At 35.5% G+C, this 15,034-nt stretch overlaps 1 protein-coding gene across 2 annotated transcripts in view; it reads left to right on the top strand.

The window, feature by feature from the left end:
- CDH9 (cadherin 9) overlaps nt 1-14,466 on the top strand; it is a 148,421-nt gene extending 133,955 nt beyond the window's left edge. For both annotated transcript variants that reach the window (XM_002714092.6, XM_089313133.1), the window contains 5 exons: nt 1,436-1,572; nt 2,040-2,161; nt 7,578-7,695; nt 7,794-8,045; nt 13,054-14,466. In XM_002714092.6, coding sequence (XP_002714138.2) covers nt 1,436-1,572; nt 2,040-2,161; nt 7,578-7,695; nt 7,794-8,045; nt 13,054-13,541 — 1,117 coding nt within the window. In that variant the 3' untranslated portion in view covers nt 13,542-14,466. The remainder of the gene's footprint in view (nt 1-1,435; nt 1,573-2,039; nt 2,162-7,577; nt 7,696-7,793; nt 8,046-13,053) is intronic.
- Nucleotides 14,467-15,034: the final 568 nt, after the last annotated feature.

The raw sequence follows: 15,034 nt of genomic DNA, 5'->3' as shown, positions 1-15,034 counted from the left end.
GTGTGTTGCAGTTGTAGGGATGAGGCTCCTGTGTCCTTGATACTTGTCAGTATATAAACCTTTCCTAGTTTCTAACATCTGACTTCATGCCTTGGTTTACTGTTCCCTTTCTCAGTCTCCAAAAACATCAGCTGTGAATATAGCCCTTCTCACTTTTAAAATTTCTCATTTTTTCTTCTATTTCATTTCTCTACACCACTTTTCTGTCTTCCTGTTCCACTTTCAAAGGCTCGCATGATTATATTAGACAGATCTGAATGATCGGGGTAATCTCTAATCTCAATATTTTTAACCTTAATCACATGTGTAAAAAAGAAATCAGACCTGTTACTTTCTCATGTAAAGTAACCCCATTCACATGTCCTAGAGACTGGAGTATGACTGTTTTGGAGAGGGAGACATTATTTTGCTAAGCACAAGGTGATGAAAACCTTGTAATATCTTCCACATCCAGCCCTGATAACAAAGTCACAGAATCCTATGGTAATATGATACTTTGTTTCTATCTGGAAGAAGTTTGAAGAAAAAACTGGAGGTCGACCTTTGATTCGGATGAGATGTTCCTTGAATAGAAAGCCATTCAAATGCAATCTATTTTCCAATTAACTCTTCTATATTCACTCATACTCATAAAGTTCTGTATGGGCACATTGCCTTATGTTTTTTAAACACATTTTCAATTTAGTCAATTTGCTATCGACCCTATCAAGTTTAACATGAATGTTTAATATGTCTCAAAATTATAATCGATCTATGCTAAGATAGTTTAATCACGTGACTCTTAAACACTCATTTAGTTGGAGTGCTCATTATGGCTACAGCACTTGTATGCCTGTGTCCCATATCAGAGTCTGGTTCTTGGCTGTTCCACTTCTGATCCAGCTTCCTGCTGGTGCATCCTCAGGGACAGCAGCTGATGACTCCAGTGTGTGTACACTTGCTACCTGCATGGGAAACTTGTATGCGGTTCTGCCTCCTGGTTTTGGCTTGACCGAATCCTGACTTTTGCGGGCATTTATGGAGTAAACAAATATATGGAAGTTTGATCTCTCTCTTCCTTTCTTTCTCTCCCATGTCCCTTACTTTCTCTCTTACCCTCTCTCTGTGTCACTCAGCCTTTGAAATAAATGAAAATAAACACATGAAACTTTTAAAAATCTACTGTAAAAACTTCCAAAAGCATTGATAAATATAAACCATGACTCCAGAGTTCACACTTCATAGTAGTGCCACTTTGGCAGTAGTCACAAAAGCCAAAGTGATCAAATTGTGTACATAACAATTTGAGGAAATAAGAATTCAAAAAAAGTTATCAGCAATTTATATTTAATGTCTTTGTCACTTCATTGTGAGAATTATCTGAAACTTTAATAGCTGAAAGAAAAAGCCAATGACTTTAAAACAACACCTGGGTTTATGGGTCTCTTTGTGGCAGATATTCTGTTGATCGGCATACTGATATGGACCGAACTTTCAGTATCCACTCAGAAAATGGCTCTATTTTCACCTTGAAGCCCCTTGACCGAGAATCATCTCCTTGGCACAACATTACTATTACAGCTGCAGAAATAAGTAAGTCACAGATACATCCATCTGATCGCATTATCTTTCACCACAGTGATAAAGTAATGGCACTTAGAAGACTCTTTTTCTTGAGCAAAATAATTATATAATTAGCATGATCCTAGAGAAATGATACAGAAGGAGTTGAAATTTTAAAATATTTTAAGGATTATCAAATCATTTATTCACTTTAAATTTAATTTTCTCTTATAGTTAACTTTAGTCTAGAAATATAATACAACTCCATAAAAACTAAGAAAATTATGTATGACAAATAATACTTCATTCTGCATTGTATCTACCTGTTTGTTGTATTGTCTATTTGGCCCACATAAGAAAGTTGAGATATTCATCAGTAATCCAATTGCGAAAGTGGATACCATAGAAATGGTCTGTTGCTAAGCTACAAATGGGGTGAGTGGTTTCATTGCTTCTCTGTAAATGAGACTGAAATCTTACACATGTTTTCGTTGCAGATAACCCAAAACAAAGTAGCCACATTCCTGTCTTCATCAGGATTCTAGATATAAATGACCATGCTCCGGAATTTGCCATGTACTATGAAACATTTGTTTGTGAAAATGCAAAACCTGGGCAGGTAAATAAAATTATTATAAGCTAAAAATAATTTTCTTTATGGATGCAAATGGCACTGCATCAAATTATTTGGATGGTTTTATTTTCATACATACTCTTTTCACACTCCTTGTGACCTATTTATCCCCCATCAATAAACACTAATGGTGATCCAAAAATATGTTTTTAAATTTTATTGAGTAATCTATCATGTAATTGAGAAAAGTACAAAATGTACCTTAATTTATATACCACACACACATATATATAATGAATAGCACACAAATAAAAAGCTTTTATGCTGATGTTGAGTTACACTCACTAACAGAATGGATATACATTAATATTTAAATGTAAAATATGAAAATTAAAATTTTAATATGTTAGTATAAAGAGAACCATAATCATTATATTATTGATTATAGTTTGCCACCTTTAATACCTCAATCAGGAAACTCTGGCTTTAAATAAGTAATATTTTTATTCTGTTTTATATTTTTATATTATTTAAATGAAAATGATTAGCTCATAAAATGATTAGTTTATAGGACTTATGAAGTCCCTTATAAAGTATTTTAAATATATGTATTTTAATTTTGATCAATGCAAAATATGTTAATTTTGACAAAAATGTAGTACTTTCAAACAGCAATGACTTCAATAATTATGCTGAAAGTTATTTAACCACTTACGTAGATACTTCCATAAGAATAAAGTAGTCATATGTGAAAAATCATTTGTAACTTCAAGTGCCATACAATCTTTCTGTTATTCAAATAAAGATTATTCTTAAATATTTGTATATACTATTCTGAGGACCCGAATTTCAGTGTGGCTATATTTGGAGACTGAGTTTCTAGAGAAGTAATTAAGGTTAGGTGAGGTCATTATGTGGGTGGGAGGGACTTTGACTCAACAGGATGGGCAGCTTTCTAAGAAGAAAATATCAGAGAGTTCATACTCTCTCTCTTCCTGAGTTCAAGAACTCAAATCCTGGCTAGGCCTCCGAGTGAAGAAAACCATTTATATTCCAGGAAGACATCCCTCATCACAAGCTAACCAATCTGGCACCTGATCTCAAACTTTCAACTTACAACACTATGAGAAAGCAATTCTCTGTGGTTCAAGCCTATCAGTCTGTGGTATTTGGTTAAGGAAAACCAATAGACTGAAAGAGATACATACCACCTTAAACTTACATGCAACAAACACAAATACATTTTTTACTTCCTTTTGACAGTATAGAATCTTTGCATACTTATTTGAATTAAATATTTTTCTTCACTTTATAACATGTACTGTGTGTATGCTTAGCTGAGTGAATGGTTATTTTTAATATGATATTTTCATAGCACAGGTACATGTTATTTTATTCAACTAAAAGACATTTGGTTATCCTTTTTTTTTTTTTTTTTTTTTTTTTTTTTTTTTTTTTTTTGACAGGCAGAGTGGACAGTGAGAGAGAGAGACAGAGAGAGAAAGGTCTTCCTTTGCCTTTGGTTCACCCTCCAATGGCCGCCGCTGCAGCCGGCGCACCGCGCTGATCCTGGCAGGAGCCAGGAGCCAGGTGCTTTTTCCTGGTCTCCCATGGGGTGCAGGGCCCAAGCACCTGGGCCATCCTCCACTGCACTCCCTGGCCATAGCAGAGAGCTGGCCTGGAAGAGGGGCAACCGGGACAGAATCCGGCGCCCCAACCGGGACTAGAACCCGGTGTGCCGGCGCCGCAAGGTGGAGGATTAGCCTATTGAGCCACGGCGCCGGCTGACATTTGGTTATCCACAAAATGTTATTTTATCTGACTGTAATATAATGAGCATTACAGTATATTATACATGTTTACTCTCTGGTATCATCTTCCTTTGATAATAATTCTCAAAGTAAGAAAAACTACATTTTTCTATAAATACTAATACACATTGTCAAAATTATTCTCGAAATACATCACAAACTAAGTGAAATCCCTACCAAATATGTATGATTTAATACATAGCAGGAAAATTTATGTTTTTAAATGTCTGCCAACTTGTAAATACTTCATAAGAGCTGTACTGTGAATTATTTAAACAACTTGAGATCATTTTTCACAAAAGGTGTGCTTTTTTTACTTTAATCTTCGTAGTTATATTAATACTGAAGATTGTTATGACAGATTGGCACACACTAGGTGATGTAAAACATCAACAATTTTTTTTTCCTTTCATACTTCTGGAGGTTAGAAGTCTGACATCAGTGTTTCAGTAAGACTATGCTGTCAATGAAGGTTCTATAGATTTTCTATTCATTTAAATGCCAAACACACTCATACATTCACACACTCACACATTCACACACACACACACACACGCACAGAGAAGAGGGAGTAAGACAGCATATGAAAGCAAAAGAACTTTTTTCCACTAGTGTGTTCCTTAAACATATGTGATGGCTGGGGCGGGGCTGCAACCAAAGCCCAAAGCTTGGAAGTCTATCCAGGTTTCCTACATGTGTGGCAAGAACCCTATTATTTGAGTTGTCACTATTGACTCCAGGGGGTCTGCCTTCGCAGGAAGTGGAATCTGAATCCAGAGCTGGGAATCAATCTCAGGTATTCTGATATATGATCCAAGTATCTTAGCTAATAGGATAACCACCAAGTCCTTCAAAAAAAGTCCTAGGGAGGATGTCTTCCTTAACGTTTCATAACCTCTTGTGGTTGCCGCCATCCTCAACATCCCTTGGATTATGGACCACAAGTATATCAACACCAATCTTTATTATTTTATGACATTCTTCAAGTATCTTTTTCTGTGTACAATATTATTTTTAAAGGTTTATTTATTTACTTGAAAGGCATGGTGAGAAAGAAAGAGAAAAAGAGAGAGAGAGAGAGAGAGAGAGAGAGAGAGAGAGAAGAAATCTTCCATCAGCTGGTTCACTCCCACAGAGGGCTGGGCCAGGCTGAGCCAGAGTGTGTGTTTTATTGTGAGAACAATAATTATTGGAGTAAATTCCCCCATAATGCAGTGTGATCCCATCTTCACTTGATTGCAACTGTTAAGAACATATTTCCAAAAAAGGTCACATTTACATGTATTGCATTTTAGTGTTTACGCATGTGCTTTGGGGAACATAAGTCAATCTACAATAGCCTCTATGTATTCTTCACTAATTTATCTATTAGCTTGCATGTCTCATTGATTCATGCATATTATTTATTTATTACATTTTAATATTGGATAATAATAAACTATAATTATATTAATTTGTTGTAATCTTTCATTACTATGGTATTCTTAAATTAACAGACTAGTAATAAAATATATTTTAAAATTCTGATTTTGTACACTTTTAAAATATGTGAGAATTCTCTAATCATTTCAAAAACTTTATTCATAATTGAAAAGCCTTTTTAATTATTTGAAATATTACTAAAATTATTGGGCTGACATTGTGGCATGGTAGGTTAAGTTGCTACCTGCAACGCCATCATCTCATATGGGTGCTGATTTATGTCCTAGCTGTTCTGCTTTCAATCCATCTCCCTGCTAATGGCCTAAGAAAAGCAGCCTAAGATGGCTCAAATGTCTGGAACCCTGCCATTCATGTAGGAAATGGAAGAAGCTCTCGACTTCTGGCTTTGGCCTGGCGCAGCCTGGTCACTGGGGCAACCTGGGGAGTGAACCAGGTTGCGCAAAATCTCTTTCTCTCTCTCTTGTCTCTCCCCTTCTTTCTATAACTCTGATTTCAAATAAATATGTCAATCTTTAAAAAACGCTAAAATGATATTTTTTCTGCTATTCAGGATCAGGTAGTTGATCAAAAATATTAAATCGTATATCTTTTCTTGCTCTTGTTTTATTTTTCCCAGGAGAAAAAAAAAAACTTAAGTTTTTATTAATCATTGCACTCTTTCAGAAGCAATGTATAGACACATAATGTAAGGTTTCACTTTGTCAATAAAATGAATGAAATTATGATTAAAATCAACTTATAGTGGAGAAGCATTGATGAGTGAGTTTATAGGCTGGTATGGCTATAGTAGGAGCACCATAAACAAATCAATGGATATATTCAACTGAAATTCCAATAACTGTTCATCATAGAATGCTGGACTTGTACACCTGGATGACGAGCAACCATTTATTATTCTAAAAGAGGAAATTGAAGGAAACTGTAATTAAATCATTACAATTAAAAATCACACAGATGACAACCCCAGAAACAGGAAAACAGGCCCCTAACATGCAGCTTAGGGGTTTCCTACAATAAACTGCCCAGTGGAATTTTTCTGCCTCATCTGCTGCTTGCTTTTCCATCCTCCTCTATGGCACACTTAAATATTGATTTTTTAGAACTTAACAAGTATTTTTTTATATATTTATATTTGCAGGGATGGTATTTGACATAGTGATTGAGATGCCAGTGGAAATATCTGTATCCTATATCTCAATGACAGGTTTGGAGTTCTGCTTCAGTTCCTCTTTCCAAGTGCCGCTAAGTCTCCCATGAGGAAGCAGATGATGGCTAAAGTGGTTGCTCCCTGCCACCTCTATGGGAAACCCAAATTGAGTTCCATGCTCCTGGTTTAACCATGAAAGGCATTTCAGAAGTAAACAAATGCATGGAAAATTCTCTCTCTCTCTCTTTCTCTCTCCCTCTCTCCAATTTGGCTCTGAAATACATAAAATAAATAGATTATTAAAAAGAGCACAAAATTTGAATAAATAAGCAATATGACAGCAGTAATTGTACCTACACTTTTAAAATATTTTTTTCTTTCAGATACTATATAATAAATGGTTCATTTATTCAAAAATACAGTAATAGTGCCCTTAATGTGTAGGAATGGTTGTGGTAACCACTTTGTTTTTAAAAATATAACTTTTTATGTTCTCCACCTTTGAAAATTTATTTTCCAGTATAAACCATGGATTATTAACCAAAATTAATGATAAAAGAGGTCTATGCTTTACAACAAAAGAGGTTAGCAACTGGAGTGATCAAATTTCTATTGAAGTTGAGCACCACAATAGCCAGGAATCAGACAATAACGCATTGATCTGCCCTGGAACTGACCCGTGATGTACTTTTTAAAAATATTTATTTCAGAGGCAGAGTCAGAGAGACAGAAATGCAGAGCTCCCATCTGCTGGCTCACTTCCCAATTGTGCACAGCAGGCCCCCTGTACTTAATCCAGGAAACCAATCACCTGGGCCATCGCTGCTGACTCCCAGGACGTTCCTTAACAAGAATCAGGGCCATAAGGCACTTCTGACATGGGACAAAGGTATCCCAACCAGCATCTTTATGGTTAGACCAAAGCCCACTCCGGCATCTTCCATTCTTAATTAAATATGTTACATTAAACAAAACCATTAAAAAAAAAAAAAAAAAACACCCTGAGCAGCTTTCTGAAAATGGTATTTTTTTTGCTTCTTTTTTATTATGTTGGCCTCAGTTGATTCAGACTGTTAGTGTCATGGACAAAGATGACCCACCCCGAGGCCACAAGTTCTTCTTCGAACCAGTGCCGGAATTTCCGCTCAACCCAAACTTCACCATTGTAGACAATAAAGGTAGGGGGCATTTCTAAAACTACAAAATATGAAACCTTTGGATGTAAAGCTAAAAGAATCTGAAGTTCTTTTCTTTTCCAACATTTTTTCCCTCTCAGATAATACAGCAGGAATCATGACTCGAAAAGATGGGTACAACCGCAACAAAATGAGCACTTACTTACTGCCAATTTTGATCTTTGATAACGATTATCCGATTCAAAGCAGCACCGGCACACTCACTATCCGTGTGTGCTCCTGCGACAGCCACGGGAACATGCAGTCCTGCACGGCCGAAGCCTTGATCCTCTCCGCGGGCCTGAGCACCGGCGCTCTCGTGGCCATTTTGCTCTGTGTCCTCATCCTGCTCGGTAAGCGCTGAGCTCTGACTTCTTCAGGTTCTTGCCTAGTGACTGTGCACGGAATGACTTTCTTCACCACAGACTGAAGTTTTTAACTCTTTCCAAGTACGCTTCTTTCATTTAAGAAAATGATTGTATCCAGAGAAAAGTATGTGGAAATATATTTAGCTTTCTAGAGTCAAAAACAGAGATGCAGTAACAAAAGGTGTATGTATGTATGTATGCGTGTATAGACAGGTGTGTATGTGTGTGTCTGTGTATAGTAACATTAACTATTACATCTTTGAGTAACCATGATCATTATTGTAAGGATAGATAATTGAATTACCGATTTAATCTTTATATCAAATCTATAAACGTAATTCATGTACAGAAAAACTGAGTAAGGTGCTCCAAGTTCCAAAGTGTTTCACTAGCATTCACGTGCAAGTAACTCTCCTTTAGACTTCTCCTTTCTGTTATTTTGAAAGACAAAAGCGACTTTATCAAGCATTGCTAACAGATACTATTATACATCTGTAGCTGCCATTGTTTATCAAATATTGAATTAGCAACTGCATTAAACTTTTTAAAATAAGTCAAATTTTCTCCATAGAACTCGTTATTTGTAGACATAAAGTATAAAATTACAAAAATTAAAATCTGTGTTTCAGAATATCATTGTGGCACTGTAGTAATAAGTAGCCCTGCATTATTTTGTAAATAAAGTCATGCTTCCAATAGCAAATGTTTTATTTATGCATGCACTAAAAGGACAACGATTTAATTCAATTAAACAGTGGTTTCACTGCAGAACATTCCAAAAAATTGTTCCCATCAAATATTCATCCAAAATGTTATGCTTAGGGCAAAAGAGCTAGCCAAATTTATGTTCTAATGCTCCTATGTGCTGGCTCTTTTTCACCACAAATCCTTTCAAGCTCTCTGGATGAAATCCCTTTGGCTGGAAATTCTTGCAGGACTTCAGTGGGGAATTGATGAAAGTGACGGGAAAACATTTGTCTCAGTTAAGGTGATCCAACAATTTAGGAAAACATTTTCTCAGAGTGGTTCAGATTACACACACTACCACAGCAGCAGCAGCAGGTCCCAGCTCCATCTGCTACTGGAAAGTTCATCTCTTCTGTAAGATCGTCTTGTAATTTTGTGGAGATTACAATTTGATTTATCCTTTCTTTATTGGGCTACTGATTTCATGCTGTTTTTGTTCTGCTTTCCTAATTTAGAACAAAATGAAAATATGGATGTTGTGATTTGGTTTTTAAATTTCTATATTTTTCTCATATACATCCAAAAATTCATGTAAACATGGGAAACAAAAGAACTCGCTGAAACAATTTAAATGTCTAACATCAAATAAATTTGATAACATTTTACTTACACAGAAATTCTGTAAGATTTCTTCTTTATTCTCAATAGACTACCACCTTCCTTCCTACTTCCCTTCCCTCCCCTCCCCTCCCCTTCCCTTCCCTCCCCTCCCCTCCCCTCCCCTCCTCTCCCCTTCCTTTCTGTTCCCTTCCCTTTTTTCTTTATTTCTTCTCTTTCTTTATTATTTTACTTTTCATCTGGCCAGTTTATTGCCTAAATATAGACTGCTTTTATATCATTTTATTTAAAATTGCTTCTAATCCAGAAAATTTTGTTATCAAAGATACTAAAGCATTTTTGCTGCTACTTTGAGTCTTTATAGTAATTGCTTGGCATAGTGCATCACTATGGTCAGCACAGTTTGTTCATTGCAAGGCTGTGATACAGCCTGGGCAACAGTTTAGAACTACTCTGCTACATCTAGAGAATCTTAGTTTACATCCATTTTCTAAGGCAAAATGAGGGGTTAAAACCTATGGCATTGTTTTTTTAACTTTTTTTTTTCTTCTTGGAATAACTTTGGCAGACTGATGAAGCTTATGGATCTACTCAAAACAATACTTTAAATTTATCAGAATAAAATATATAAGGCAATAAGGAAATACATTCATGTGAATTAAACCAAAAGCAAAATGTTTGCGTCTTCAGTGATATATGCTGTTCTAGGCCAGTCATAATCTAATATAAAGTATGATTTCTATTGGTGAAATGGTTACACACACTCTTCTGTGTTGCAGATAATTCTGATATTTATAAGGGAAATAGATGGTACATTCAAGTTCTAAATTAGACAAAAACAGTGAATTTTATTTGTCATTATCTACTGTAGTCTCTGAATTCCATCCACGTGTACCTGAGATTGGTAACTTCACTCTCGAGAATGGAGCAGACAGTTCTCACTGGACAGAACAGAAAAAGCACTGAACATGCTCTCAGCTCCATTTGTGGGGATAAACATTAATTAGTTAAGGAGCCCTTAAAACATTGTTTTTTAATAAAAAAATAAAGAATGGACAAATTAATCAAATCAATACACTTAATGGCAGTTTTGATTTGTAGTGCATGACACAAGTTTGGTAGATGTCAGATCTATGATGTACTTCTGTTCTTCTTTTAATAAAGAATACGTGTGTATCTTATTTTTCTGGAATAGCTTCTTAAAAAAAATCTCTAAAATGATCCTACCCCTGAATACATCTGAGCATCCAGAAAGTGTTGTGTGGAGATTAACTGAAGATCTCTAAAATTCCTTTTATTATTAGAAAGAGCAGGAGAATGTCTATGACCAATAAGAAAATAACACTGGGCAAGTCTTTTAGTGTAGTTGCAGAAGCTGCAAAGTCCATGTAAAAATGTAGTCTCAATGCAGGAAGAGTTTACTTTGTGTAACATCCATATAGAGATTGAGGAAGGGAATAATAATTTTAGAGCTAGCATTTTCTCTTCTCAAGGAATTATAAATGATATTGATAAAGTGATAAAATTGTTAAAAATTAAAAATGTAAGTGTCCTAAAAAAAGGAGTCACAGATCTTATTTTTCCCAGTAATATATGTTTTCTGGAAAATTTTTCTTTAATTAATTTGTACTTCGCTTATATATAAAACTAGAGATTTAGCTCATTTTCAATAGGAAACTTATATTTTGGAAAATATATGTTTTTCAGAATAAGTTTTGGTGTTTTCTATATATATCTATTACAAAAAAGGCTAACGTTTATGGCCAGCATTGTGGTAGAGTTAAACCACTCCTGCCTCTGGCACTGCTGCCTATGTGGCCATCCCAAATCAGAGTGCTGATTCAAGTCTCTGCTACTTTGATTTCAATCCTGCTACCTGCTATTAAGTTGGGGGAGGCAGAGGAAGATGGAGCAATTACTTGGGTCCCTGCCATCCACGTATAACAAGATGGAATTACTTGCTCTAGGCTTCAGCCTGGCTCAGACCCATGTATTATAATCATTTTGAGGACTCAAACAGGGATGGAAGACTTCTCTCTTTCTGTCTCTCTCTCTTTCAAATAAATAAGTTAAATAGATATTTTAAAAAGGTTAGTTGTCAAATATATGCATAACAAATCCAATATTATAACAAGAAACTAGAAAATTTTCTATATGTTGGGAAATCCATGAACATGTAAACAATAAAAATGATACAGCTTTGATGAATGCATATTTTGTACCTTTATTGAAATATCCCACTATATTTCATAAATATGTGCAATTATTGTTGAACAAAAAATTTTTAAATGTTTAAAAAGATAAAAGTCTATCATATTTTAATCATATCTTTTTAATCATGCCTAGTTGAATCAACCATCAATTTATCACACTACAAGCCATGGATATGTTCAATTAAATGCTAATCGAAATATTTTTTAAATTAGGTTTAATAAAAAGACAGTAATGCCAACTTGGATTAATCTTTACTTCCATGTGTCATACATTTCTCATTGGTCATTTCCAACCTATAATCAAAAGTACCAAATAAAATGAAATTATGAAATAATTTTATTAAACTAATGTTTAACAATTAAAACTAAAAAAATTAGCAACATAAAGCAAATATAATTAACATTGCCAACCAAAACCACAAATGAAAATGTGTAAGTCAAGGAAGTCCTCATTAATATGATGGTATCTAAAATGATTTGTAAGAATACCAATTGAATGCAAATGTGAGTACAATTTATTTCATTACTTTGAGTCATGTTTCAGATTTTTAAGGCAGGTTTTCAAAACAGAGTTACTAAATGAATTTAGTGAAATTGATATAAGGCCAGCACCGTGGCTCAGTAGGCTAATCCTCCACCTTGCGTTGCCGGCACACCAGGTTCTAGTCCCGGTTGCGGCGCCGGATTCTGTCCCGGTTGCCCCTCTTCCAGGCCAGCTCTCTGCTGTGGCCAGGGAGTGCAGTGGAGGATGGCCCAAGTGCTTGGGCCCTGCACCCCATGGGAGACCAAGATAAGCACCTGGCCCCTGCCTTTGGATAGGCGCGGTGCGCCGGCCGCGGCGGCCATTGGAGGGTGAACCAACGGCAAAAGGAAGACCTTTCTCTCTGTCTTTCTCTCTCACTGTCCACTCTACCTGTCAAAAAAAAAAAAAGAAATTGATATAAGATATTCATGGGTATTAAATATGTACATCATATATATTTATACATATATGTAAATCATGCATACATGCACATATCATCATGTATACACACTATATGGATGCACAGATAGTACATATATAATGAATCTCTGCATGAGAAGTGTTTTGAATGTATCTACTTGAGTTATTAAGAAAATACTCAGTAGTTCAGTTTTTCTTGTGATAATCATTATTGGCACTTTGGCATTTTTGTATTTTGAAACAAAGGTGCATTTGGGAGTACTAAGGTGTCAGGTAATTGCAGTTGGCTAAATGCAATAATTATAATTGAACAAAGCCTTTTTAATGCCCAAGGCTGCCAGCGTAATAAGTCTTGAAAGGAAATTAATGACATTTGTAATATCTGCTCCTTTACCACTGTGGTTCATTCAATCACTGGCACAAGGCACGCTGTATTTGTACAGGATACATATAGTATGCCTCCTATAACACACAAGATATATTTTATCCTGAATGTTGGACACTCATTATTTTCTCAACTTTTTGTTAACAGTTTTGGTTGTGCTGTTTGCTGCATTGAAGAGGCAACGAAAAAAGGAACCTCTGATAATATCCAAGGATGATGTCCGAGACAACATTGTAACCTACAATGATGAAGGCGGTGGGGAAGAAGACACTCAAGCTTTTGACATTGGCACACTGAGGAACCCAGAAGCACGGGAAGACAGTAAACTGAGAAGGGATGTAATGCCCGAAACTATTTTTCAGATACGGAGGACTGTGCCTCTGTGGGAAAATATTGATGTACAAGATTTTATCCATCGAAGATTAAAAGAAAATGACTCAGATCCAAGTGCACCTCCTTATGATTCACTGGCAACTTATGCCTATGAAGGGAATGATTCCATAGCGGGTTCCCTCAGCTCTTTAGAATCACTCACAGCCGATGGTAACCAGGATTATGATTACCTCAGTGACTGGGGGCCTCGGTTTAAAAAACTGGCTGATATGTATGGGGGTGATGACAGTGATCGAGACTAGGATTGTCCTATGACTTGATCAACATTAGTGGAAGTACTGTCTTTGTTACTAGACTGAGTGGCCTGCATTCTCTTCCTTGGAGGAAACTTTTCAGAAATCAAAATTAAAACAATACGTAGGTGTTGTCTTAGTAAGGGTTTGCTTAATCAGTAAGTTTCCGTGAATGAATACGATTGACATAGATTAAAAATTAATAATAATCAATTCACCCTCTTTGCCTAACAATCTCGGAAGGAAACAATATTATATCAATAATCCACACAGTACTTAAAAGGCTTTTTGTGCCTTTACTTAGGTATAAGAACTTTATAAATTTTTTCTTAACTTTGAGTCACCTTGACTATAAAATTACATATTGTGCAACTACTTTGTAAATTAATATGAATATTATATATCCCTAATGAAATAGGAATGACTATTACTGCCATATTTATTTAGTTGAAGAATGTCTTTGTGTTAATTCATTCATATTTTTATAAATGTATATTTATATTTTTATATTTTTATGAAATAAACTAGTATTTATAAAACAAACTTCATTGGATGTAATTCCTATGAACAGTTATGATCTCACTTATAACAGAATGTTTTGCATTTTTTAATGTAAAACATGATTTACTCAGGGAAAATGTAGTTAAGAAATCACTGCATGGGATCTGAAACTAGAACGTACTAGCATTTTAAAAGAGTTTGGTACAAATTGTTCTTTTCTTGTTACAATCACTTAAATATTGGATAAATGTCTATTGAACTTCTGATGTCTGACTACACATTAATAAAGTATGAGACACATTTGGAATATCTAACATTATATATACATATAAATATATGTATTTGTGGATAATAAACTTTAAGTTTGATGCAAGTCTTTACTGTGGGATCAGCCAGTGGATTGTATCTGAGAATAAAACGTGTGTCAGTAATGTTACATAGATTAAAAAAAAAAAACTGAATGACTCTTTTTTCATCAATAGTATATTTCTCTAAACGAGAAATCATAGTTCTGTTTTTTCTCCATAATTAGCCTCAGGGAACATATGGGTAACATTTAACTCTCTGGGTAACATTTAAAATTTGGGTGTTTTTTTTTTTGAATTATTTTTATTTATTTGAAAGTCAGAGTTACAGAGAGAGAGAAGGAGAGGCAGAGAGAGGGAGAGGTCTTTCATTCCACTGGTTTACTCCCCAAATGACTGCAAAGGCCAGAGCTGAGCTGATGTGAAGCCAGAAACCAGAAGCCAGGAGTTTCTTCCGGGTCTCCCACGCGGGCACAGAGGCCCAAGGACTTGGGCCATCTTCTACTGCTTTCCCAGGCAATAGGAGGTAGCTAGGACTCAAACTGGCACCCATATGGGATGCTGGCACTGCAGGCTGGGGTTCTTAACCTGCTGCGTCACAGTGCCGGCCCCAGCATTTAAAATTTGAACTTACAGACTAGAAGTTTTTAGGGGCCAGTGCCGTGGCTCACTTGGTTAATCCTCCACTTGCGGCAC

This window comes from Oryctolagus cuniculus, chromosome 14, assembly GCF_051225735.1.
Source record: "Oryctolagus cuniculus isolate XC-2025 breed Fujian yellow rabbit chromosome 14, ASM5122573v1, whole genome shotgun sequence".
Taxonomy (NCBI): domain Eukaryota; kingdom Metazoa; phylum Chordata; class Mammalia; order Lagomorpha; family Leporidae; genus Oryctolagus; species Oryctolagus cuniculus.
This window is presented reverse-complemented; position numbering and strand designations above follow the sequence as displayed.